Source organism: Cyanistes caeruleus, chromosome 19, assembly GCF_971803275.1.
Source record: "Cyanistes caeruleus chromosome 19, bCyaCae1.hap1.1, whole genome shotgun sequence".
NCBI classification, from domain to species: Eukaryota; Metazoa; Chordata; class Aves; order Passeriformes; family Paridae; genus Cyanistes; species Cyanistes caeruleus.
Genome location: NC_141719.1, coordinates 4,765,513 through 4,792,326, shown reverse-complemented (window position 1 = coordinate 4,792,326; position 26,814 = coordinate 4,765,513). Strand labels below are relative to the sequence as shown.

At 45.1% G+C, this 26,814-nt stretch overlaps 2 protein-coding genes across 5 annotated transcripts; one reads left to right on the top strand and one right to left on the bottom strand.

Annotated features, from left to right (window-relative positions):
• Positions 1 to 1,154: 1,154 nt before the first annotated feature.
• Positions 1,155 to 22,031, bottom strand: ACOX1 (acyl-CoA oxidase 1). Of its 3 annotated transcripts, none has more exons than XM_086856714.1 (14): positions 21,746 to 22,031; positions 20,544 to 20,703; positions 15,017 to 15,177; positions 10,103 to 10,210; positions 9,485 to 9,604; positions 8,229 to 8,344; positions 7,863 to 8,032; positions 7,399 to 7,561; positions 6,566 to 6,756; positions 5,787 to 5,966; positions 5,056 to 5,161; positions 4,827 to 4,970; positions 3,847 to 4,053; positions 1,155 to 2,902 (listed from the first exon to the last, which is right to left on the bottom strand). In XM_086856714.1, the coding sequence occupies exons 1-14, from the start codon at positions 21,858 to 21,860 to the stop codon at positions 2,852 to 2,854; spliced, it is 1,992 nt and encodes a 663-aa protein (XP_086712840.1). In that variant the 5' UTR covers positions 21,861 to 22,031; the 3' UTR covers positions 1,155 to 2,851. The 3 variants fall into 3 exon arrangements, with proteins under 3 accessions (XP_086712840.1, XP_086712839.1, XP_086712841.1); XM_086856713.1 differs by lacking the exon at positions 15,017 to 15,177 and adding an exon at positions 11,928 to 12,088 and having other exon boundaries at positions 21,746 to 22,028; XM_086856715.1 differs by having other exon boundaries at positions 11,928 to 15,177; positions 21,746 to 21,965.
• On the top strand, positions 21,972 to 26,478 carry TEN1 (TEN1 subunit of CST complex). 2 transcript variants are annotated; one of them, XM_023938581.2, is made up of 4 exons: positions 21,972 to 22,046; positions 23,748 to 23,850; positions 23,976 to 24,133; positions 25,355 to 26,117. In XM_023938581.2, exons 2-4 carry the CDS (start codon positions 23,765 to 23,767, stop codon positions 25,492 to 25,494), a joined length of 384 nt encoding a protein of 127 aa, XP_023794349.1. In that variant the 5' UTR covers positions 21,972 to 22,046; positions 23,748 to 23,764; the 3' UTR covers positions 25,495 to 26,117. The 2 variants fall into 2 exon arrangements, with proteins under 2 accessions (XP_023794349.1, XP_023794350.1); XM_023938582.2 differs by lacking the exon at positions 21,972 to 22,046 and adding an exon at positions 22,110 to 22,321 and having other exon boundaries at positions 25,355 to 26,478.
• The last annotated feature ends 336 nt before the right edge of the window (positions 26,479 to 26,814 follow it).

The following is a 26,814-nucleotide window of genomic DNA, read 5'->3' as shown; positions in this document are numbered from 1 at the left end:
TGAATCATGTATGAGAATTTATGAATATGCAGTAAGGTTCTGTTTTTAAGGGACAATCCTTTGTTAGTGAGGTGAGGTCTCTTGGCTGAATGCAGAGACAACCGGCCATATCTGTATACTTTATTTTTATCTCTGAATTGTCTTTTAATTAAACTTTAAAATTCGACATAAAAATATGTGAACCTCGTTTTTCACAGCTTTTGCTGGCGCTGGGGCTGCAGTGACACCGAGCAAAGGCCACAGCCATCCCTGGTCTGTGCCATCCCTGCCCTGTGCCAGCCCTGCTTCCCCTGTGCCAGCCCTGCTTCCCCTGTGCCATCCCTGGCCTGTGCCATCCCTGTCCTGTGCCATCCCTGCCCTGTGCCAGCCCTGCTTCCCCTGTGCCATCCCTGGTCTGTGCCATCCCTGCCCTGTGCCATCCCTGCTTGCCCTGTGCCATCCCTGTGCCATCCCTGGCCTGTGCCATCCCTGTGCCATCCCTGCTTGCCCTGTGCCATCCCTGCCCTGTGCCATCCTTGCTTCCCCTGTGCCATCCCTGTCCTGTGCCATCCCTGGCCTGTGCCATCCCTGCTTGCCCTGTGCCATCCCTGTGCCATCCCTGCCCTGTGCCAGCCCTGCTTCCCCTGTGCCAGCCCTGCTTCCCCTGTGCCATCCCTGCTTGCCCTGTGCCATCCCTGCCCTGTGACATCCCTGTCCTGTGCCATCCCTGTCCTGTGCCATCCCTGCCCTGTGCCAGCCCTGCTTCCCCTGTGCCATCCCTGGTCTGTGCCATCCCTGCCCTGTGCCATCCCTGCTTGCCCTGTGCCATCCCTGTGCCATCCCTGCTTGCCCTGTGCCATCCCTGCCCTGTGCCAGCCCTGCTTCCCCTGTGCCATCCCTGGCCTGTGCCATCCCTGCTTCCCCTGTGCCATCCCTGCTTGCCCTGTGCCATCCCTGTGCCATCCCTGCTTCCCCTGTGGCTGCGAGCAGCAGGAGAGGCTGGAGCCCCATGGGATGGGGCTGGCTGCCCTACAACACTGCAGAGCAGAGCCAGGCAGGTCACACCCTATAAAACACCCAAATCCAGCTAATTTGAGGTCCTCTGAATACTTCATTCTACTTTCCCCATTGCTTTACGTGAGATCCACTGAAGGCAGTGTGTGAAAAGAAAGACATTTTGTCTGAAAACACATTTTTGTAATTTATTAGATCTGTACACAGCTAGTGCTGTTCTCATTAGTGTATTTTTAACCTGTCCTCCATCCCCCCTCCCCGGGCCAGCAGCCTGTTCCACTGGACACAGGGAAGGCACAGCCTTCAGCCTCCTCTGGCATCCTGAACTTCCATGGCACCTCAAACACTCGGCAGCCAAAAGGCAAGTTTGATTAGTTTATTTAAAATTAAACATTTCTTTATGTTCAGCTACTGCACAAGTAGCCAAAACTTGTGTCTGATCATTGTTAGTGCCAGAAAACTGATTCAAAATTAGATACTAACAGAGACCAAAGCTGCAGAGAAGCAGCTTCTCAGGTGTTGCCTCAGAACTGCAGGATTTGGGTTTATGCTGAAGCTTTTTTACCATTTTAAACTCAGAGTTGCCCTTCTCTAGTGTGAAGAGGTTATATGGCTACTGGACAGAATTACTGGCGTGGAAAAGCAGCAATGATTTTGCTTAGTTGTTGCCCTGGAATCAGTTGTTGCACTGATTTCCCTGGGCAGCAGGACCTTTATCTTCCAAGCTAAATGCTTCCTGTTCAATCTGACAGCACCTGTGCAAGGCCCAAGTTGATATCAAAATAAAATTAAGCAAAATCAGAGAAAGCTCCTTGGAAATGCATGGATAGGAAAAAAAAACAAACCAAAAAATCTGGACACTTCACTTGGGATTGTCATTTTCTTGACAAATGCCTTTAAAAAACCAGGACAACATCCCAGAAAAATCAGGATACCTGAGGATGTTGGTCAACTGATTCCTGCCCTCCAATACTGGCTTCATCATTCCAGGTCAAATTTGCAGTTTTTACCACTCACTACATGTGGTTTTTTTGTCACCAAATCAATGTAAGTAACATTTGTAAAGTGCTTTGAGATAGTGCTAGAAAATGCTAAGAGTGAAAAGAGGGGCAGAACATCTGTCATCAGCACCCAGCTGATTACTATGAGCTGGTTTTTATCCTCAGAGCAGCATCACTATGTTCTCCTTTGACCTCCTATTAACCAAGAGCTGGCACTAAGGGGAAAGGAGTTTGTGCAGGGCAGTGAAAGAAGGAAAACAAAGGAAACACGAGGATTTATTCTGGAAAGATGCCTGAAGCAGAGCTCCAGAGAAGGACGGGTATTTACTTCCCAGATCCATCAGAAAAGCAGACTCATGTGCACAGAGCTCTGCAGGAGGCTTCACACAGCACAAACATTTGCCAAATGAGGAGAGAGGTGGGGCTAATCTTAAAAAAAAGAAGAAAAAATCAAGACACTGATGCTTTTTTTGAGGGGAGGACATAGCTGCTCACCAGAAGCTACTGCCTGAGGGCTGTCAACTACATCATAGTAGTCCTGCCACCTTTTCCAGCTGACAGGAACTTCTCCCTAGTTAGCAGCTTCACAAAAGCAATCCTTGTATAAATCCATAAAGCTTTCCCAAATTTTTAAAAGGTTGATTTTACCATTATAATTGCACTTTAAAAACAGGCATCAATCCCTATGCATTCTTCCCAAACATCTCCTCCATTTATAAAAGAGGAAAGAAAGGCTACAATTATTCACTGTCCTACAGCTACAGGATTCAAAGGTTTGATTTAGGTGCCTGAAGGAAGGATGCAAACATCCAATTTTCAGGGCAGGACATGAGTGCATTTTAAAAAACCTGCAGGCTTCACAGCTTGGCTTGCAATGGCTTCAGGTGTTTGTGGAAAGATTCATGAACCTGCAAGACAGGAAGACAGTGGTTACAAGGTCAGGTTTGATCTTTGCAACAGTTTTTACCTCCTCACATCTTGCAGTGTTTTTTTATACTAAGAAAATTTGAATCAGAGGCACTTTGGAGATTTAAGAACAGCCAGATAACTTCTGTATTTCAGGGTCTACATGATACAAAACATGAGGATATAAAGAATAGCCTGCTCACTGCTACTAGAAAGAAAAGCAATATTTCTATCCATAGAATTGTTTGGCATTTTGATTAAAAGAAAACCGGTACAGGGTTCCTAAGGGGCTGTAACGAAGCTCCTAAGCCCCACTGACTTCAGAAGTACAGAACACTGAGCAAGCTGTGGTGGGATTTAACTCCAGCTGCAGTGTCTGGCAGCCCACTGTAGGAGATACAGTTTGCCCCCATCAAATAAAGGCAGCAGGAGATGGGATTTACCATTCTGGCTGATGGAGCAGGGATACTTCAGTTTATTTTAGCTCAGCTGAAGCTCCAGTCCTAGGCCAGATATACAACTGACACCCAAGTACTAGAGGGGAACAATTTATTTTCTCCTCCACTCACTGCTACAACCTGAAGACTGGAAGATTTGCCAGAAAATGGGCAACGCTTCCACAGCTACTGTCACTAAGCAGAATCAACAGCAAGTGATAACTGCTTTTGAATTCACTGAGATAATTCAGTTGTTTCTCTGTGGAATGTGCCATTTCCTCCCTCAACTGAGAAGCTCAAGAGATCCCACAGGAATCAATGCAAGGTACACCTGGGAGAGAAACCACAGAGAGCAAACGGAAAGAAGGTCGCTCATTTTAGTCCATTACTACTTGTGACTTTTCCCCCCCCTTCCTCAATTACCTGCTGAAATCACTGGAGCATAATTAACAACCCTAAATTGAGTTATTTCTCTGGTGATGTGAGAAAAAGCAAAGAGGTTTCTTTACCTGTGTTTTGTTCAGTGGGGATTTCTTTGCCCACTCAAACATGTTCTCGTAGACATTGCCGTCGTAGCGGCCAAGCACAGATCCCAGATGAACATCATGGAAATCAAAGGAATCCACCAGTGCCACTGCATTGGGACGAATGACAGCCAGGAGCTCCTTCACATGCTGGTTCACTTGGGTTATTTGGGCACTGGTCAAGATACCCGCCTTGAGAGGAGAAACAAGGGTTACACAAATCACAGATCCTTCCCTTCCCCAAGGTCTCACACAGGTCAGCTTTCCCACACACAAAAATGCAGCAGTTCCTAAAACACCAAGGGGTTTTTTTTCTTCACTAAGTAATTGGCAATTTGCCACAGTGCACAGGCCAAAAGAGATGCCAGCACATTAATCCTGGGTGGGAGACTCACTCTGTGAGTACCTGTAAGTTAACTGCAGCAGCAAGTTTTCTGGAGAATATGCATATAAGGATATTAAATTGAGCCTGGCTTCAGGGAAATTTTTATTAAGCAGCACAGAGGAAAATGGGAAGACAAAACAAACCATGTCTGCCTGAAGAGCAAACAAAACACTGCTGCACAAATACATTCTCAAACTGACAGAATGAAGAGAAGAAAAGCAACACCTGACAATGTAAAGCCATTCACTGAAGGATGGGTTAGAATTTGGAGCACAAGATCGCCTTTGAGGGATATTACTTGTGGAATACCTCTAACTGCAGCTCCTTTATTAATTCATTGTTTTTTAACACACAGCAGCTGGTCACCAACTGGAAACCATTTCAGCTAAACCTTGGCACATGCCTGGTTTCCACTGATCACAAGGGAAACCTGACAAGAGCCTTCCAGCAGACCTGCAGTGCTAATGACCTTCTGTGGAGAACTCACACCTATAACACCCACACAGCTTGGCATTTAAAGCACATTTGCAAGCAGTGGAGCTGGCTTCAGAGATTTGGAGTGCTGGAGGAAGACACCAACCTGCAGGAAATCGCCCGCGTTCCTGCTGATGCCGAACAGGGCGTACAGGAGGCACAGGTCGGTCAGGACCTTGCGGACAGCGGCGTCACTGACCTCGGCCAGCTTGGCTGTGAACAGCTTCACTATCACATAGTGACAGTGGGCCTGCAGAAACCAAAGAGGGTCAGGTAGGGGCACAGGAAGGTGAGGAGCTCTCACAGCACCTTTCTTTAGCGGGCACATCACTGACCTCTGATGCCCGCACAAGATCAACAGAAGTCCTGTTCCAGGCATCCTCCTTGCTCTTTCTGTGGTTCAGCTCAGCTTGCAGATTCTTCGCTGCAGATTCTACTTGCCTGTTTCATATGAGGAAGAAAAACAGTTTACATAGTAACACCACATTAACAGGATGACATGCACTGAACTCATATCCATGTAACTCATGGCACCTGAGCTCAGATTTCTTCTCATGTGCCATGAGTGAAGACAGTGGCTGGAGTGACGAGTTGTGCTTCTAAAATACCAATAATCACTGCTGCAGCTACAACACAGCTACAGAGGGGTAGAAGGACTTCTGACAGCACACATGTGGTGCTTCAATACCTACTCACAGACAGGTGTCTGTTCTACTCTCCCACTTCCCTAATGAACTTTAGTATCAGGATTGTTTCTCTCCACAGAGATCTCTGAGTAGTTTGGTATTTGTAACTTTGAATATACTTTACACATAAATGAGAAAAAGATACATCCCAAAGGAATGGGGAACAGGGTAACAGGGCTATGAACAGGCTGTGAGCAGCCTCCTGCAGCCTCAAAGCACTTAACCCTGACCCCAACCCAGTAAAGTGTATCACTTCCTGAAAGCAACACACAGATCAAAGCTTCACCAGCCACACCTCGAGAATCCAGCACAAACAGGGCAGTGCATCACCACCACCTCACCCAGTTTCTCTTGGCTAAGCCCAGTCAGTGTGAGCTCACCGGGCAGCACGTGACTTGTAGGCTTCTACCAAGCTGGTGGGGTCATTGATCCTCACGGTGACAGTCCTGGCAGCCACGTGCTGAGGCTGGATGCGCTGCCTGGAGAGCTCGTTCAGGTAGGACACCATGCCAGTCACCTGCTGTCCAGAGGTCACCTGGGTGTAGCTTTTCATAAGGAACCTGAAAATAGAGACAGTAGATGGCAGCTCTTACTCAGGAGTTGTTTGAATGGACAAAAGTCATCTCACCGAGGTTCAGGCCAGGAAGAACAGCTGTAGGCACACAATTATCAAAAATGGGGTAGGGAACAGAAACATTACACCAGTTTCATGGTAATACAGACACTTCTGCTCATCACTTTGTCACCAAATTCACTCCAAAGCAGTCAAATAAAAGACTTCTTAACACAGATTTAGTGTTAAGAAGGGCATCATTTACCACAGGTGCCTGGGTGCATAGGGGCAACTCCTTGTGTGCATGTGATTTTTTTACAATCATGTTGCTTACATACAGTCACTACATGCATATTATAATTTACTCATTACCCCTCCCTAAGTTCCCAGATTCAGTCCTTGTTTTGGCTGTAGCTGCATTCCTAAGCCAGATGTCTCCCCCTTATCTCCCAACTGTCCTTGCTGGGATAGCAGATACTTCCTGCTTTGTTTCTCAGCTCAAAGTTACACAGACACAGCAGAAATTAAATTAACCCTTTTGGTACCAACTTCAGCTGCCAGGACCACGAGGAGAGGCTGGAACATCCCTGTGCAGAGCTCCCATACCTGGCTGTCTGCAGCATCATGACTGTGTTCTCCCCCTCGTAGGTGCAGGATGGGGTGAAGGTGACATAGATGTCAGGAATGCCACTGCAGCGGGAGTAGCCGTGCCCACCACAGGCCATCCGACATTCCTCGATGCCAGCATTGGCAGTCCAGGAGGTGAATGCCTTCAGCCCTGCTGTCAGGGCGTGCAGCTGAGGGGAAACAGCAAAGCCAGGTTTATTTTCCAGTCTTAGCTTGCACACATGTTAAGGACTGCAACTCCCAGAAAAAAAAAGTAGTGTCAACACCATTCTTGCTTAGGTCTTGTTTTTCTTAAAGGAATTCTTTCCTGAGACAAATGTTTATATGAAAACCCTTCTACATGGAAAGACTTCTTTTTAGTACACCATTCCTTCTGCCCCTACACATTCTATGTACAAGACTGTTTTCAACTGCCCATTGTCAACCCTAAAAGAAAATTAACATTTTACAACCCTCAGTACAGTACTGACACTTTGATAAACACACATATTCTACCTGTGGCACTTGGAAAACCAATTAAGAAGTTACAGCACAAACACAAGACCAATCTTAACTCCCAAACAGTATTCCATCATTCCTGGAAATACACCTTTTGAATAAAAATATATTCCTAGTAGCTTTCTCACTGTGCATTACTCCCTGTTTTTTATAAAGTGCTAAATGAATAGAGTAAAAAAATGTCATCAGCACATTCTAGTCTTGGGGGCTTCTCAAACTACAGAAGACACTTCATGAGTGAAAGCCATTTTTTCCATGCTGTAAAGAAACCTCACACAAATTCAACCACCACAGGTTTCCAGAGGACACAGTACCTCTGGCAGCTCACTGAGGTCCCCTGTGCTGATGTCCCCACTGATACGATGATAGGTGTCCTTTATGTAGGCTCCCACAAAATGGAAGGCGTAGGCTGTAGCCAGGAGAGGAAAGAGCTTGTACTGTTGGGTCTGATAATCCAGGATCTGGGGTTCTGGTTCCCTAGAGCAAAATACAGATGAGTTAGCATGTCAGTGGTAGCAAACTGCTGCAGAAATCCCATTTATCCCTACTCTAAGTATCTTCACCATCCACATCAAGCCAGACTCTCTCAGACCATCCAGCAAAAGCCTCTGGCATGGAAGGACATTCCAAGAATGAAAGATTATGCACTCCCCAGGACAGTGCTTTGAAACCACACCGAGTGCCAAAGCAAATATCAGCTACAGCTCTCACTCCTCCCAGTACTTCAGAATTCTCTCTCAGCAGTTCAGGCTGCTGCTGTGGGTCTCTCTGCACTCACCCTGGCTTCAGCTCAGACTGGTGTCTGACAGCGCTGTAGCGGATGGCGATGGTGCAGGCCCGGGACAGCGAGCGAGCAGAGTCACCCACGATGAGGGAACGGATGAACACCATGGTCCCATAGGTCAGCTTGTCACTGACTGGTTTCACATAGGTGCCATCTGGTTCAACCTGACAAAAAGTAAAATATTAAAAAAAGATACAGCCTGTTGATTTGTGATGTTTCCTCTCTTTTACATGTTCACACTCTAAACTCATCAAGCAGCATTTACAAGCCACCCACAATCCTTTTGGTGCAGTGTTCAACCTCACAGGAGCATTCAGCATGCTCATTTCTACCAGCAGATGCTGAAACTCTCTGCTTTACCTGGGCATATTTCATCAGCATGTTTTCCCGAGGAATTCGATAGTTGTCCATTTTCAGGTAGCCATTATCCATTTCATCATAGCCAAACTTGGGGCCAATGTCACCCACTGTAATACCTGCCACAGACAAAGCCACTTACATTAAAAAATAGGAACTAAACACCAGATGAGGTTCAAGCCTCATCCAATAAGCCTCTCCAATAAGGAGACTGTTTAGTTTTCTAGCAAGTCCTGGCAGTGTTATGAGTAAAAGTTAACGGGGACCTTAATCTCTTTGATGGAAAAGTGGTGTCCTGGTTTTGGCTGGGATAGAGTCAAATTATCTTCCCAGTGGCTGGTACAGTGCTGTGTTCTGGATTTAGCACAAGAACAATGCTGATAACACACTGATGGTTCAGTTGTTGCTGAGTAGCACTTGCATCAGGTCAAGGACTTTTCCATTTCCACACTGCCCCAACAGTGAGGAGGCTGGGGGGACACAAGAAGCTGGCAGAGGACACAGCCAGGACAGCTGATCCCAGCTGGACAAAGGGATATTCCCCACTATGTGACATCATGCTGAACAATAAAACTGGGTGAAGCCAGCTGGGGGGGATGACAGCTCCCTGCTCAGGGACTGGCTGGGCACCAGTCAGCTGATGCTGAGCAAGCACAGAGTGATCACTTGCTCTGCATATTCTACTACTACTCCTCTTACTATTATTATCATTATTATTGTTGTTGTTATTAATTTCCCATCCTTTTCTGTCCTATTATATTGTCTTTATCTCAGCCTACAATTTTAACTTTTTCACAATTCTTTCCCCCATCCCTCTGTGTGGAGGGAATGGCTGTGTGTGTTAAGCTGTCTGATGAGTTAAACCACAAAAGCTAGACATCAAAACATGGGAATCTCCATAATTTCCATGCAGCCCTACTATTCACACACTGCAGGAACTGTCTCTGAAGTTCATCCAGCTCAAGAATGAAGAAAGCCCTTCTTCCCCTTTCAGAAAGCAGGATGTGCTGCTCATGGAATGCATAGCTGGCAGACACTGGGGCAGAACCAAATCCTAAACTACACTTCACAGGGGCAGAATCAAATCCCAAGCTAAACTTCACACTGAAGGCCTGGTAGGAAACATGATTTAGTGGTAGTTCAGGCATAAGAAGGACTCATTAAAGCCCTGAATTCAGCTAATGAAGTAAGCCATGGACTTTAACAAGACACAGCAGCTGTACACAACAGAGAAACATTCCTTGAGTGTGGATTTGTACCTGGCAGAGGCTCATGTGTGCCCAGCTGGCGGATGGGGACAATGAAGGCGTGCAGGCCTTTGCACTGGCCCTGGGTGTAGAGCTGAGCCAGAACAATGGCGTGGTTCGACGTCTTCCCAACTGCAACGGGAGCAGGAGTCAGCACAGAAACACAGACAGGCACACTTACACACACACAGAGTCTTCTGAGATAACCTCATCACATCATGCACTGGAAAGCCAGGCTGACCCATGGGATGTCACCCCAATTGTACAGCTCTATGACAAAGTGTCCCTCAAGTCAGTGGAATTAGCACAACACAGTTTTCTTGACTATAAAACACCAAGTCCTTGGCACACCTGCCAGTGAAGCTGAAGGGACTATAAATAATTTGATAAAAGCAATCAGAAATTCCACCAAATCCACAGTGTGAATGGTTCTGAGCAACAGTCCAGAGCACACAGACAAGGTTTAGCAGGCTCTGATAGGTCTGCTTGTTATGCAAGCATGACTGGCTTTCAGCCAACCCTTTGGATCAACTTTCAGTTATCACTCTATAACTGAATAGATAGTGATAACACACTTGGCATCACCTCCCTGAGTTTTTCCATACATCTTCCAGATTTAGATACACTTACGTCCACCTGGCCACCACTTAATGGAGGTGACAGTGGGGCTGTTGAGGATGAACTCCTGTGTAGAGGGGTCATAAGTGGCTGTAGTTTCCAGGCCACGAAGATGGGTCCCTGGAAGCAAGAACACACATTGTTTTGGCAGGAAGTCAGTCACAAAACAGAGACAAGGACAGAACTGGACAATGGAAAGTGGAACTCCAGTAGTAATGTTTCAATTTTAACTTTGCTTTTAGGCTATTTATATAAAAAGCTAAATACCAACAAATTAAGGAAGAACAAGAGAGAGCCACACCACATTCTGGGGCCAGAAGCCAATTCTTAGAAAACTTATTGATTTTTTCCCCAGTGGTCTAAGACTAGTTTTCCAAGCACCTCCAATCTGACACCTTTTTGCTATCACACACCAGAAGCCCTTTCTCAGTTAAAATGTTCCGCAGGAACACACTCACCTGAATTTCACTAAAATGCAATCTGATTGCAAAATAAAACCATCCAGTTCTCAGCCACAAGATGAAATAAACAGTGCCCACCACCTCTTCATTCCCTCATCAAGCCTACATTCTTCTCATTTGATGGAGCTGATCTCCCAGAAGAGATCATCCACAGCTCCAAGACAGCAAGTAATGGCATGTGTATGCCAGGTACTGATGCAGGTAGATGAAGAGACTGCAAAAAGATGGAGGCAGTTTCAGGAACAGTCTTTGTCTTCTGCCCCCAGTGCTTCACTTCCCACACACCTGTCTCAGAGCAGTGGCATTGCCTCTGAATGCCTTAAAAACTCCCCAAATCACCAAGCCTACTTGCTTAAACTAGACAAGCTGTGACCACTCCTGAGAGTCTGGACTGACAGCGCAGGACAAGAGCTCCAGCAGGAAAAAGGAGATCACCTTGCAGCAACCACGTTCCCAAAGCATGGAGGTAATGGAAGACTTCCACAGGCAGCTCAACACAGACTCACTCTGCTGGCAAAGGATCTTCAAACCTCACTAGTTCCAAGAGATTTTCCTCAGACTTGCAGTTACTTTGTGCTTCACAAAGTCTCTACATTTCCCTTCAACATAAAGGTGAATCATGCTCATTTTTAGAAAATAATTCTCATCTGCAACTCTGAGATGACCAAAATTAAAAGTTTCCCAAGGCAGAATGTCCTCCCTTTGAAACTTGAATTGGAAGTGTTGCAAACACAATACTGCTGGAGTTATCAAAATCCATTTCAAAGCTTGAAAGCAAAGGAATAGCAACAAAAAACAAAGACAACTTGAGACAGAGAACTCAAAAAGCCCAACACATTTCATGGCAAATTAAAAAGAGCACACAGAAGTGAACCAAGGGGAAAATGCTCCCCACAGAACATTAGCATTGGAACCAAGTTAATCCTGACCCATCTGATCCAAGGTTAATCGTGAGATGAGACAGTAACTCTTTAATTTTTTGGCATCTCTTTCACCACTTCAAAGCTCTGTCCTTTTGTCTTTACACTGAACATTAATTAGAGCAAAGCAGAACTCAAACTGGAAAGAACAGCAAATGTAAAATGAACAGATGCCACCAAGCTGACAGCACCAGTGTTGGGCAGTAATGACACTGGTTGGAGCACCCAGGTGCTCATTTATAGAGCTACAGACATCACGCCCTCCCTTTGGAGGAAGAGAGGGAAGCAGCTGATGGCATACAGCTCCATTAACCCTTCCAGAGGCTGTTCACTTCTCCCTACAACCACAGCTGATGTGTAGAACCGTGGGATACACACACATGGTTCTTCCCAGGCATGGCAATCCTCTGTACACAAAGCCATTCTTAGAAAGAGCATTTACTGAAAGTACTGTACCATGGCCCATTTCAGTCTGGGCATAAGTGCCAATGATCTCCAGGTTCCAGGCAGGCATGAAGAAGCGATCCTGCTGCTCTGGGGTGGCCTGGGTGAGAAGAGTGGGGAGGAACATGCCCAGGTGAAGGTCCAGAGGTTCAGGCCGTCCGCGGTGAACAAAGCTGTGAAGAATTGTCATGGGATGGGAGCGTGAAGGGAATGTTATGGGAGGGAAGCAAGCATGAGGATTCATGGTGGAGATTCAGGAAGAGACAAAAAGAAAAAAAAAATGATTCATGTGTCAATTGGAATTCAGCAAGTGTATCTGAGAGAGCCAGAGCACTGTCCTTTTCTCAGGCCTGAGTAATAAGAAATTGCACTCCCTTTGGAATAAACATGCTGCAACACATTTTTTTTCTAATCATGCAGAAAGTGCATCTGCAACATTCCCCTATTTTTGATGCACTATGATTGACTGGAAAAAAAAAGGATGAATCCAAACCAAAAGATGGACCAGACCTTCTGGTTTGAACATCAGAGCATCCTTAAATTCAATGGGCTGAGGCAGTCAGCTGAGAATGTCAGTTTGTTGGAGATGTGACGTGGCTGAATGCAGTGTGCTTTCAACCAGATATAGGAAGTCCATGCTTTTTTTTGCCATGTTTTGAAGGTAGAACCTGGAACTAGAACTAGGAAGTCCTAGTTTATCCAGCTAAATGAGTTAGGTTTTCAATGAACCTTTTTTTTTTTTTTTTAAAAAAAAAGGCAAATCCTAACTGGCTACAATATTTACTCTATTTTTTTAAAAATTAAATATCAGACACAATTAGTGTACATGGCATTTCAAATCAACTCACTTCAATTTCTGATTTTTTAAAGAACTTTTAAGAAAGGACAGTGCTCTGTATGGGTAAGTCGAAGTTGTGAACATTAACAACTTGGGAAGAAAGCCAACATTTTTCAATCTGTAAATCACCAGCACAAATTATCTCCAGTTAAACATCTTTTACCAGAATTACTTTTTCTCCATGTTCTGTCAAACACCACTGTGAAGTAATTAAGTGATCTATTAAGTTTTTCAATATATAGAATTAATTCATAATTAAATCTTAAAATATTGACAGCTTTGAGCATTAAAATAGTGGGGATAGATTGAGGACCAGTATCTCCACCTGGCTCATTTATGTATGAAATAAATTTAATTGGACTTTAACAGGAATATATTGATATATATTTACATGATATGCATTATGGAAAGAGTGCCAGCCTGAGCTTGGCTCAAACTCATCTGCCATTCTTATCAAAGTGGGAACAATTCATCCTTGTGGTCTCATTAATAATACACATTAATATGAATTAGTTCTGTCCCTAGGGCTTCCCAAGAACTGTTTCTTGCTATTCTCAGAATCCTACAAATAAATTTAACAATCTAATAAACCCAGCAACAAGGTTTTCTAAGCTTTCTAACTGCACAGTGACCAAGCCCAACAGAGGACTAATGGCCTACCAGGAATACCAGATTTTAAGTGAGTTCAGTACTGGTGAGAAGTACACAGCTGACAGCCAAAGAGTGGAAAAAAAATTTAAAAAAATCCTTATTTACCAGCAGTAGTTATAAACCAGATAGAAACAGCAAAGTATTTTTACTTTTTCACTGCTCCTTGTTTCATTTTCAGCCCTGTGCCACTTGTGTTTTTCTGTTTGTTTGTTTTTTTAAAAAGAGAGATTTCTTCACTATGATACAGGTTAAAATCAACACAGGCTATGTTAACAAAATAACAACACACACACAATCACTAAGATAAAACTGAGTAACTACCCATCCAGGCCAGAGTTCAATTCAATAATCCAGAGGTCTGTTCCCCCATCACCAGATTTTAAACATCAGGATTAAATTAAGCAAAGCTCAGTGACAATTACTGCAGCATCTTCACTGATGAAATATCAGATATTCAATATTCACAGCAGGAATGCCAGATGTTTGCATTTTAATTATTCAGCATAGAAAGTATATCTACTTCACTGCATTAGCTCCATTTAGTGTCAAAATACCAATTTAACCATGAAACAACATGAGAACTATAAAGAAATCAACCATCACCAGGCAAGAAAGTGCAATGATCCAATGTGAAATCAGAGGTAAAACCAATCACTGCAGTGTGTATGTGACTGATTTCAAGCAGCTGGTGTGAGAAAGCAAATAAGGCCAGCAGGCACTGGTTGTTGCCATCCAGCTATCCCTCAGCTTCTGGTGTTGAGCTGGGTTTGTTGAGCAGGTCAGAGGACAAAGTTTCTTCCACTGAGTCTTCTACAAATGTTTCAGCAGCTGTAACTGAACAGCCAGGCAGCTGGCATTGCCATCCAGCAGTGTCCAGACTTGTACACCTCAGGCTTTCCCACTTCAGATGCCAGCACAAGCACCGGAGTCCTCATTTGTAAACTATTCTTGCTGGTATTTAACAGCCATAATTCCAGGTTCTGGGCTAAAAGACTTTTTTCTGATCCATTAAATGTTTTTCTATTTGAAGCAGTGAAAGTTGCTGTCAACAACAGCAGGAATAAGATGTTTTTTTTACTTTGTGAACAAGACCTTTCCAGGAAGCTGTACAGCTGCAGTGGAACAACATCTGGAAGAGAAGTGCCTGGGGCAAAGCATACCTGACTTTCAACCCAAAACTCACAATCTCACCGTGCTCCACTGCTGCTATAGGAATGCTCCTGACCTGTTTCTGCAGGCCAGCCATGCACTGAGGGCTCTGGCATACATATCCCAAAATCAGGCAAAAGTAAAAACCACAGTACTGTTCACTGACATGTTTCAACAGGTTCAAGTGAAATTCAGACTCTCAGGGCTTAGAACAACCTCCTCATTTCCAAACAAAGATATCAACTACCAATGCAGAGATCAGCTAAGAGATGCATTCTGGAAAAGACCAAAGGAATCCTGGGGTTGTCAGGATGTGAAATGAGGTGGCTGTCTGGCTACAGACATCAACCATTAACTGAGGAATTTTACCCTTCCCCCTTTAGATTGACCCAGGAAACATTAACAATTTACCCACTGGAGTTAGAGAAGAGAGGTTACCCATTGATCCCTGAAGGGAACTAACCATGTCCCATTTCGGTTTGGGCGTAGGTGCCAATTATCTTGACTCCACGGACCAGGGGCAGCCACTTCTCCTTCTGAGCAGCAGTCGTTTGGGTCTCTATGGTTTTGTGAAACATGCTGAAGTGGAGACCCAAAGGTTCAGGGAAATTGCCCAAGCATGTTCTACAGGAGAGAAATAGAGGGATCTGGATCTCAGTCTTAGTGTTACCATGAACCTGAAAGGCTTTTCTCCAACTGGAGCATAAGATAAATAATCTCTTTGCCTCATTCAACCATTTTTATTTTTGTCCCACAAGCAACCTCCAAATGTAGAGGCATCAGAAGCAATGCTAATGGGGAAACAGATGTTTTTTCCAGGCTTCTTCTTCACCCCATGAATCCTGCTGTTGCTATGTAACTGGAAAAAAATGTTATTCTACAAAGGTTCATGAGGAACTTGAAACTAAGGACATTAAAACCAAATTATTTTCTTCCCCGTCTCTCAGGCTTTGTGGAAATAAATCCCACTGCTGCTGGTAGCCTACAACTAGGGCATTATTAGTTAGAATAAATATATATTAAAAATGAAAAGGTTTCTTTGGTGACTGAGTTCTTTCTGGAACGGCTCTGTATTACCTGCAGCTGCTTCTATCACTTGTGAGATCTGAAACTCATCTTCAATTAAAATTACCATTACAGTCTAGTGCTGGAGGGAATGGAAAGAAAAATCAGACAACCAAAGCAGAAGTTATTTCATGAAAGAAAACTCTAATCATCTAGTAGCCACAATGGCAGGCAAAGTACATTCTCAATTAAAACATCTTCCCTTCTGCAGCTTGAACAGTTTCTTCATCTTTAATCTTCATCTTCAATCAATTGTACACAAATACCATAGGGGCTGTTCTGCACATAGCTTATCAATTACAGCAGCATTTGTGACTGGCATTTTGTTCCATGCAGAGAATAAATAATTGATAATTCAACAGCAGGTTGTGTAAACACCTGTTTACACAGTGTAAGTACAGGCTGTGTAAACCAGAGTTAGAGACAGCAACACTGAAATGCACCTTGCCTGTTTTAACTGAACAAGACTAAATGAACCATGGATTTCTCCAGGACCAAAACTATTGCAATCAAGTAATCAAATGCTGGTCATTAATGTATTAACTGCTTTAAGCTGGTGTGGGTGCAGGTACAGTGTCTCAAGTTACTGGAATTGAGCCACACAGTTCTTTCACCAAAAAATACTCTTGCCTACAGCAAGCAGCACATGTTACCAAAGATGACGTTTTTGTGGTGACCAAGGGCTTAAAAATGCTGCAAGGACAGCAAGACAGAACTTTTCAACACTCTTGTGGTTTCCTAAGTAGGTCATTCTTTTAGCCCAGAACCTATACAGCAACAGCAGCACCCTGATCTTCCTCGCTACCTGCAGCACAATTATTGTGCACCTATTCCTTGGACCCAAAAAGGACAAATCTACAGGGAGTAAATGAGTGCTGACTTTGAAACACAAAGTTTCAGGACAGCTTGAGAAGAGCTTGAATGGGTCTTTGCATATTTTCAGCAGTCACTGAAAGAACTTGAGAAAAATGTTCAGCAGCCCATGCTTTGCTGTCAGAAAAATCAGGTCAGACACTGCTTCTTTAAAGGTAATGCTCCAGGAAAAAATCCCAGAAATCTTCTGAAAGGTCACACCAGCATCTTTCACTGCCTATGAGGAAGTTTAATCACAAGTGCCAGATATCTCATGGTTAACTATCACCTTCTCTGACAGAAGGAAGACAGAAGACATTTTACAAGTGGATGCTTTAACACCCCTGTGTTAGGTCATGATGTTTCAGCAGCCAATCCTGCAGCATTTTAACAGCTTCTTGCATTAACTAAGCTGAAAATTAAATTACAGCAGAAACTGTTCATCTCTCTGTACTCCATACTGAAGAGGTAGGATTTCCTTAATATGCCTTTTATCAACTTGAATGACAATGAGAGAGAATGCTGTTTTCCTCAAGACACAGGGCAAACAGAAGAGGTACCAGCTGTGAAGGGAGGAAGAACAGATTGTCTTCCCTTCTTTTTCTTCCTCTGAACTCTTACTGCTTCCTGTCACAGCTTCAACACTCCCAGCACCTGGATTGGCTGTTCTCCAAAGGCTGCAGAGGGTAACTGTTCAAATACTCTGCTCCATCAAGACTGATGCTGGCAGTGACCATCTGATCAATGACCAGCTGCTCTGGGGTCAGCCTTGCTACAACAACCAGTGTCACAACAAGGTTGCAGTTCCAAATCCACTGTGTAGTAATATATGCTCTGCAATATAGATCTTCCCAGATTTCACAGCAACCAGCACCACCCACACAGTAAAAGGCATTTATGTGACAGGTGTGTCATTGTCTCAAAGTGCACAGAGGACAACAGAAGCAAAGTCTGTGTGTTCAGAAGCTCCAAAGCCACAGGAACAACTGCAAAGCCATTCTCAAGCTGCAGAACTGGGTCACAGAACAGGGGCATTTACTTTACATTAGTCTGTGGGCAAACTTTTCTGCTTTGTGCAGTTCTTCAAGTAACTCTCTGGAGGATGGACATGAAGGATCATCCCGGTGGAGAAGGAGCAGGAGCTGTGTTTGAGCTGTGCTATCTGGGCTTCAGAGCTAACTGCTATGGCAATAAACTCCTGTTCACCTGTATCAAAGTAAGATCAAGCCAGACTGATCCACTCTGCATTAATTTAACAGTAGCAAGTAGGGCCCATAGTAGAGTTGTTTTACTTTGATTATCTCAAAGCTAATCCAGGTCCTAGTTTAGATAGGTAAGAACAAATTCCAACAGGGAAAGTGCACATTCATGCAACGTTCATGAACACAGGAATCATCTGGTGATCAGCAGCTCTCATATCTTCTCTTCTTCTGTGACCCAGTTTGTCTCAACTGTTTTTCACTTCTTTGTTTAATCCCATTTTCCTCAATGAAGGTTAATTAAAGTTGAAGGCGAATTAAAACTGAGCAGCTCACTCTCTTCCAAGAGCGTTGGAGCATTACACCAGAAATATTTCCCATTTTTCATCCTATATATTTTGCTGCAGTTAAACTGTAAAAGAAATCTGAAATATTGGCACTTTTAGGCTGATGGCCTTCAAATCTGTACTCACAACTGAAGTGTGGACATAGAAGAATTACTACATGAAAAGCAATTAAGTATATTTAATAGATCCTCTTATGATTTGGTGTCCAACAAAGCCATTTGGGAACAAGAAAGAGGAGCATTCACTTAGACATGTCACAGCAGCAGCAGCAAGTATTTAAGTATATCTTCAGGGCAGTGAAGGAAGCAGCATTTCTCCTCACCTACTCATAAATCAAGCTATAAAGTTGGTGAGTCATGTGCAAAGTTACCTAGAGATGTTCTGGCAGTTTAGGAAAGCTACAGGAAAAAATTCTTCAATATTGCATATGTAAATCTGTCCCTGCCTTTTGGGGATAACTGACAAAATTTCTTAAGCTTCCATAAGTGGAAATGTCAATCACAATAAATACAACCTGATGTCTGAATCAAGGGTGTAAATCTATTTTATAAACTTCATCTGAGGCATGTTGCAACACCATATCCATTCAGTTTTTAGTTTGGAAAAATGAATAAGCACAAATACACTTTCTCCAGGTCAGCTTTTACACTATTGAAGTCACAGTTAGCATCAATTATCATGTTTGGATATGGGATAGAAATAAACATAATTTTGTCAGTTGGGTGCAGTTCGCCAAATTTAAAAAAATATTTAACTCAACAAGTGGGAAAGTGGGGACAGATGTTAAAATGCAAACGAAATCAAAGGATGAAAAAATAATCCTTTCATTTCATCCTGTTTTTAAGCAGCAGCAAGCCCACATCCTCCCTTGCCAACACCACACATTATAGTAAAGAAGTAATTTCAGAATATTAACACTGTACAGTTCTTAAAGCAAACACACTTCACCTGCAGGCAAGAACTTTATGCACTGCTCTTCATTCTGTTCCATGTTATTATAGAATGAATATGGTATATAAAAGAAATAAAAAACAGCAAATACAGTCAGTCTGCAGTAATTGCAATTACATTTTAAAATCCTGAATGGCTGCAAATAGATTTTAGCTTGGAAAAAAATAAGCTTTTTTCATTGTTACAGTTGGGTTTGGACTGTGAATTCTGACTAGTCACACCTGACCATTCATGTCACCTTAGATATGGAGGTGCTATTTGGTATCTGTATGAAATAATACACTTTCTTCCACTTAAGAATTGATGACTCCAAAGTAAGTTTATGGAAAGACAAAACTAGAAACTCTCATTTGACCACTTCAAAAAGGTCTGTTTTCATATAATATTGTCATTTAATGCTACAAAAAGACAGAAAATTTGTGAAAATTTTCCATCTGATAGACTGGATAGACTTTGCTGAATTTTCTCTGTAGAAATAAATAAATAAAGGAAGAAACTTCCTTGTCACTTTCAATAAACTTTGTGTAGGAAAAAAAATAATGATTAACTTTGGCTGTGCAGCATCTGAATAATCCACTACTGTCACTGAACTTGTTCCCTGTAATCACTGTCCACCAATGATAATTTTCAATTTATTTACGTTACTTCCATGAGAACTTTCATGACACAGGTGAGTGCAGACCAGCTTCTCTGAAAGTAAAACCACAGTGGACAAGATGATTTCAATTTTCAGTGCCCATGGTCATGACCTGGGGCCCATGACAGCTTTTCTACAAAACCAGTCAGAGGGGGCTTGTGGTTCATTATTTAATGTGCCAGAGAATATATCCATGGAATTATGACAGATTTCTAGATCTGTGTAACCTCTCTCTTATCAACTTCTGTTTGATTAAATCAGAAAGAGTTTAAACAGAATTAGGGGGAGAAATGCATCAAAATCAGGAACTGAGTTCTAATTCCTTCTGGAAGGAATGAAAACTCAGATGTAAAGACATTCTTCTTTTGATAAACTTGATCCAAAGGTTGTACTATCAGATAAACCAAACGTCAGCTACAACAAGAAGCCTCTGGGTCAAAGAGAACCTCTGTAGCATCAGGAGCTTAGAGGAGGGACACAGAACACACAGTGATAAACAACTTATAAGCCATCTTGGAATATTTTCAAGTATGCCTGCAATGTGACTTTATTGGGTCTAAGTGCAAAGTGAAGTAATCAGCTTTTAGTGACTTCATTAGAAGCTGAAAACTCATCAGATCTATCCAGATTCAAAGTCATTCAGTATATTTTTTTTATTCCTTTAGGGAAAAAAATCTGACTTCAAGTTCTGTTTTGTAGTTTCTGCACTGCATATAAAGAATAGGGTATATTTGTTAATCTTGTATTCATGTTAAAAACAGCCCTAGGAAATCACAATATTCAGGAATTCAGGATTTAATCTGAAATTCACTGAAACCAAAGACTTGAGTGGTCTTGAGTTTCCTTTAGACAACAAACACTGGGAAAAAGCACAATCCTAATGTCCTTGGTGACGACTGAAGTACATACAAGAAGCAAACTCTGCATCTTTTTGGGTACCTTTTAAACCAGTAGATCTCCTCGGGATCTGCAATTCCATATTCCCTTAGCTTCATCACCATCAAGGAGCTCTTCCTGATGGCTTGCTCATAGCGTTGGCTACGGGACAGGAAGTTCAAATCCTCGTGCTGGAAGTCAGGGTCATTAAGAACTAAGGCCTCTGGGGACAGACCAGGACAGGAAAACAAGCTCAGTTTCCACAAACCTCAGCAGTGGGTCAACAACGACACAGCATTTTATCTGCTCTACCTCAAGGCAGAGGTATCAGAAAATTGAAAATAAAATTAGAAGTTAATGAAATGAGAAAGAAATCAAAGCTCTTTGCGAGCTCAACCCCTGGCACTCTCATTCTACACATATACTCCATTTTCAGTTCAAAGGACTCTGGACTTGGCAGGAGGGCAATTCACTGATGCAAGACCTGCAGGCCCCTCAGCAACAGCCTCACAGGCCCAGGCAGCCTCGTGAACTCTGATCCCCATGGAACTCCAGCAGAAAATCACACTTATTACTCCCACTCTGCCAACTGGAAACAAGGTGCCCAGAGACCACAAACTTTCTGTGTTCCCCCTTTGGCATCGAAGTTACACAACACCAGCCTCTGACAGTCCCAGGCCAGGGAAGGGTCTGGAAGCCGCTCATTAATCTCTCATAACCACGTCGTGCCGGGTGACAAACAAGTGACATTTGTACTGTTGGGCAAGAGCATGCTAGGAAGGAAAAACGAGGGGACAGAGCCCATGAGAAATGCCCACGGGAAGCCACCTCTGACCCTCTGGAGAAAGGAGAAACAGAGAAGTAAAAGGACACTGCTCCATCAGGGTCACCCTAAATCTTTTCTGGGGAGGAGGACCAGGGGGGTAACGCAGCTCCTGTTCCTCTCTAACTCCTTCCATGCAAACCCTCCACCTGCAAACCCTCTCCTCACAGCTTTCTCCTCTCCTTGGGGTCTTCCCTCTCCACAAAAGCTCCTCCATTCCCTCTCTCGCCCCACGGCCCCCTTACAACTCGGCCGTTCCTCACCTCCCCCGAGGCTCCGCACCCCGTTACCCCCGCCCTGTATCCCCCTCTCCCCGGAGGTGCCCCCTGCGCCTCCCCCACCAGGCAGCCTCTCCCCTCCCCAGCCCCGCATATCCTTCTCCTCCTTCGAGCCCCGAGCGGGGCTGTCTCTCCCCGTCCCCACGGCCCGGGCCCTCCCTCACCGATCTCCTTGCGGCGGCGGGTGCGCTCAGGGCCGCCGTCCAGGACATGGGTGAGCAGCTGGGGCTGGAAGGTGGCGGCAGCGCGCTCCCTCCGCAGGTCCGCGTTCACCGACATCGCGGCGGCGGCTCTGCCCGGTTCCCGATCCCGGTTCCCGATCCCGGTCCCGGCTCCCGATCCCCTCCCGTCCCCGCTGCGCCGGCACCGCCCCCGCGTGACGTCACTCCCGCGACACCACGTGTTTCCTGAGCACGTGGGTCCCGGCCCGTGCCCGGCCTTCCCGCGGGAGGCGATGGCGGAGCGGTGAGGGCGCGTTCATTCGTGCTGGGAGCGGTGCCTTAAATCGCGCTGTGATGCGCATGGAGCAGCGCTGGGAGAGCGTTCGGCACATGCGGCATCGGCATGGAGTAGTTAATTGAATAAACAGCTCATTAAATGCCGTTAGCGGGCTGCGTTTGTGCACACGTTAAGTACGGTGTTGGCTAGTGCTCTGGATCTGCGTATAAAGGGCTGCGCTTGGGGCTGGGCCGGCCGTAAATCTCTGCAAGGTCCTGCACTGGAGGTGGCGCATGCATTAGGTAGTACGTTGGGTGGGCACAGGGTGTGTGGAGACTGAGGTATGGCTTTTACGACTTAAATTACTCTATACGTTAAAAGGTGTGTTAAATGCGCGCTGAGTGTCTTGCATCCCTGGCTGATCCGCCTTGCTGCACGGTGTGATTCGGGAGCAAAACCCGAGCGGAACAGGTGCAGAATTGACCCAGGGATGCACGGAGCTGCGGAGGGCAGGGAGGTGGGTTTCCACCTCCGGGGCCCACGCTGGCACCCTGCCAGAGGGGTTTTTCAGCCCGCCCTGGGTGTCTGTCCACAGCCTGGCACGGGACTGTACGGCAGCAGGCAGAGAAAGAGGCGTGTGCAGGGACGGGGTACTCCAGGGCCTTCCTTCGGCAGCCTTCCTCCTCTGTGGGGCATTTTGCAAGGGTGCAACCCCGTGAGCAATGCGTGGGGTGGGCAAGGGACACCAGGCATTAAAGCCCACAGCGTGTGTGTCAGCTCAGTGTCCCCACTGCTGGATAATCAGTGTTGGGTGTCCTTGAATATCCAGCAATGGACCTGCTTGTCTGAGTGGCAGAAGTCCCGGCCTGGGCTGCTGTGCAGCTCTTGGGATCCCCCACATAGAGGCAAAAAAAAAAGAAAAGAAAACCAGTAAATGAAGCATGGAAATACTCCAAACACAGGCAGCCTTTCCAAACACAGAGGGAAAATTATGCAAAAAATAAACCACTTCAGGGCACAGCCAGGAACCTGGCTATGACATTGACTGGGCAAGATTAGAACTTTGCTGAAGCTGCTTTGCATTCCTGCCTTTCTGTGTGCTCAGTGCTGTGGCTGACTGCGTGTGTCAGCCCTGCTCCACCACAGGAGCTCCCAGGAGGTCCCACCTGAGCTTTGTCTTAGAATTAATCCTTCTCACTCGTCACTGTCTTCTAAGCCCTACCAGACTTCTGATGAAACCAGGCTGGCTTGGATCCAATGTATTGTTCTCCAGCTGCAGGATCAGACACTGACAGAACTTTTTATGCTGCAGTAAGAGAACAGGCTCGGGATCATTCCTTAAATATTGCTGCAATAGTGCTGTCACCCCAGCAGCTGAGGCTATCCCTGCATCTCAGTCCCCCACACTCTGAACTGCTCCGTCACCATTCTCCCCACTTCCTTAACCTTTCTCAACTTGTCCATAGCCTGGAGGAGACCCAGAGGACCTGGTGGTCTGCCTGTAGTTCATGCTGCGTTGTGTGTGACTAGACAGCTCCTCTGTGCCAGAATGCTCTGGGCTTGGCACATTTACTGAGCTGAAAACAGGACTCAGCAGGGAAGCTGTGAAGCTCTTGCAGCCCCGTGGACGGTGGAACCTGGGCAAGGAAGGAGTTGAAGGGCAGTATCACTTACAATTTGTATCAGGTACTGGAGAAGCATGGAGTCAGACCTTTTGCTTTACTGCAGGCCAGCCGTTGTATGAGATGCTTCCAAGTGCTGGTGTCTATTACTTCCCATGGGAGATCAACAGCTCAGTCCCCGAGGGGAAGACACTGAGGACATTTGGCAGGTGAGAAGGGTACCCTGCTCTCCTTGCAGGCCAGGCCTTTTCTTAACTGGCTGAGCATCCCCTCTCCCCTTTGGTTTGTAATTGGATTTTTGCACAGCTGAGCTTCCTGAATTGATCATTCCCAGGTTATGCTGCTATGACCTGGCCCGATCTGAAGCCGTTCTCACCACGCAGCACAACTCGGCTCAGTACCAAGTCTGTGTTGACACCAAGTTTGTGGAGCCATTCCAAGCCCAAGTGGGATCGTTCTACATGGTCCTGGGAGAGGCTGAGCACAGGGAAGGTAAATGCTCCACAAACTGGTGCCCTTTGCTGCTCTTCATGGTACATCAGCTCTTTCGGGGCTCCCTGAGTCACCAAGGGCAGCCTGGGCCAAGGCTCCTCTCATGCAGCTCCTCCAGTCACATGAGTGTGTGATTCAAGGTACTGCAGACCATGAGAAGAACTACCCTTATCTTGGTGAAAATCTGGTCCTCTGGCACAGATTTTAGAAAAAAAAAAGGCATTTCAGCAGCATTGCTGGGCTTGTGAAACCTGTGCTAAAAAGCCTTCCGGCATCACTGCCAGCCACCACACCAACTGACTTCACCCCAAACGTGGCAGATTGCAGCAATACCTCATTGCAAGTGGCTGGGTTGGTCTTTGCCATCTTTGAAAGGCTTTAATTATTATCCCTGCCCTCAGATATGTGAGGAATGCAGCAGGCTGTGTCATACAGGGCACCCTGTTGTCCTTTGCTGGGGTGCCTGATGTTCCAGCTGCTTGGTGCTTTGCGTGGGGAGTTTATCTGAGCTGGGCCATGGGATGGTGAAGCAAATTCTTTGTTATCTTGGCCACACCTGATAAAAAGTGTTTGCATTCATGCCATAGAAGTCCTCAGCAGCATGTGGAAAGCCACACCTCACGTGAGCTCTAGAGAGTGACCTGCTAAGCCACTGCTGCTAAATTCCTTTAGAAAATTGTTATTTTGGTCATCCCAGCCTAGGAGGCAGTTGGCCCCATTTTGCAGGGGTGGCTGTGTCACCAAGGCTATGCCACCAAGGTTTGGCCCCTTCTGTGCAGCTCCATGTTGCCACTTGAATGCCACCAATGAACTGCTGGTTGTAGCCAGCTTTGAGCCTCTTCTAAGCCCTCTTGTCTGCACAGGGGCATTCAGAAATGAGCCCAGACCCATCACTGCTGCTTTTCAGAGAAACCAAAGTGCATCTAGCCAGAAAGTAGACAGATGCTGCATGGCAGGCACTGGCACTGTTCCCTGGTCCAAGGGGAGTGCAGTGTCAGTCACCAGCATTTTGTAGCCATCAGGGCAGAGCAAAACACGTCACTGAATCAAGCTCACATCAGTGACATCACTCACAGTGATGCATCAGTGCCACATCAGTGGCAGCATGCAGCCAGTCTGGTCTGAAGTTCTCAGGCTATGGTTATTTGCCTAGCTCAAGTCATACGTTGCCTGAGGGAGCTTCCTGTCTCCAAGCTGCTGTGTCTGTTTTCTTTTCTCCAGAAACTTCCAGTCCTGTAGTAAAAGCAAGAATATTGACCTGCGTGGAAGGGATGAACGTGCTCCTGCTGGAACAAGCCATACAGGAGCAGAGGAAATACTTCAATGAGAGGCAGGAGCAGAGGGGAAACAGCACGTCCTGATAGCAGCTGAGGCCAGCCACACGCTGGTCCTTGCACTAGGATTTGCAACAAATATGTTAAAAGTAAATTAGGAGGTGTGTTCGCTGTGGTAAACAGCAAAGTCACTGAGCAGGGAAACACTTGAAGACTGTGAATCAGTGTGTACTGAGGGCTGTCCATTCCTGCCCTAGGTGTCATGACTGAAAATAGCTCTGGGAAGCAGGTTTGTTGTTTGTTTAAAAGGGTGGTTAAGGAAAGGGAACATTTGGGTTATACTGGTCCTTTTGTAATGCACAACATGAAGTCAGAAGTGTCTAAACCTAGAGTTAAGCAGTTCACCTTTGGCAGATGGGGGAAAAGGGCATTAGCACAAAGTTCATTAGCCCTGCCTGGCTGCAGGCCCATGAGTTCCTGTGTTGGGGTACCCTGACTCAGCTGCCACCCAGGGACATTCCTGGCAAAACACTCACATATCTGGGCTGACCAAAGAAACAAGAACAAAGAGTCCCTATTTCCAGTGGCACCTGCCTCTTCAGGTAGGAAGAACTGGTATCTAAGGGGAGGATTAATTCTAACTCTAAAATAAATATTTGCAGTTCTCCGAGTACTTGACTTTCTTCCTTGATACAGCTAAGTTTAAGAGACCTTAAATCACTACTTTGGAGGTATCTAAAGATTTTGATTTAAATTTTCCTAAATAAAGATGAAAAAAGAAGGCAGCCTGTTTTTCATTGATTTAATCCCTCCTTGCTAAGTCAAACATGTTAGGTCCTGCACAAACCTTATAGATGATGTAAGAGAATTCAGTTTTCCTCCTCCTCCTAAGTACTGGGTTTGTATGGAAATGTCTGGCTTTAAAAAAGTTGTGAGAAAAGGAGATGAAGTTACACCAGAGCCACTCTGGCTGATGAACATGGTGCTAGGCCTACACAGCTGTATTAAACCATTGGCAAAAGAACAGAACACTGCTAATGTCAGATGAGAATCAAATGTTTGTGCAAGGGAGAGAAGACTCTCCTATACTGTAGAAATCCCCAAATCTGGAGTGAGCTGTGCCTGTGGTTTGCAGGGGAATGCAGCCATCTCCAGCCTTTTCTGCTTGCACTCAAAAGATTTGAGCTGCTGCTTCAGCAATGGTTAAATAACCCTTTTTTAGGTCACTGTCTTGGTTTAGGGTAGATTTGGGAGAAAACTTTTGAATAGGGTCTCTCTAGAAAACAAATTCAAGCAGCCCCTCCCCTAATTGGTTTGGGAAACTTTTTTTGTGGAAAAGTGGGGAAAATTATTTAATAAGAAAAGTATCTACAAGTATAAAAAAAAAAAGAATAATATTAATTAATT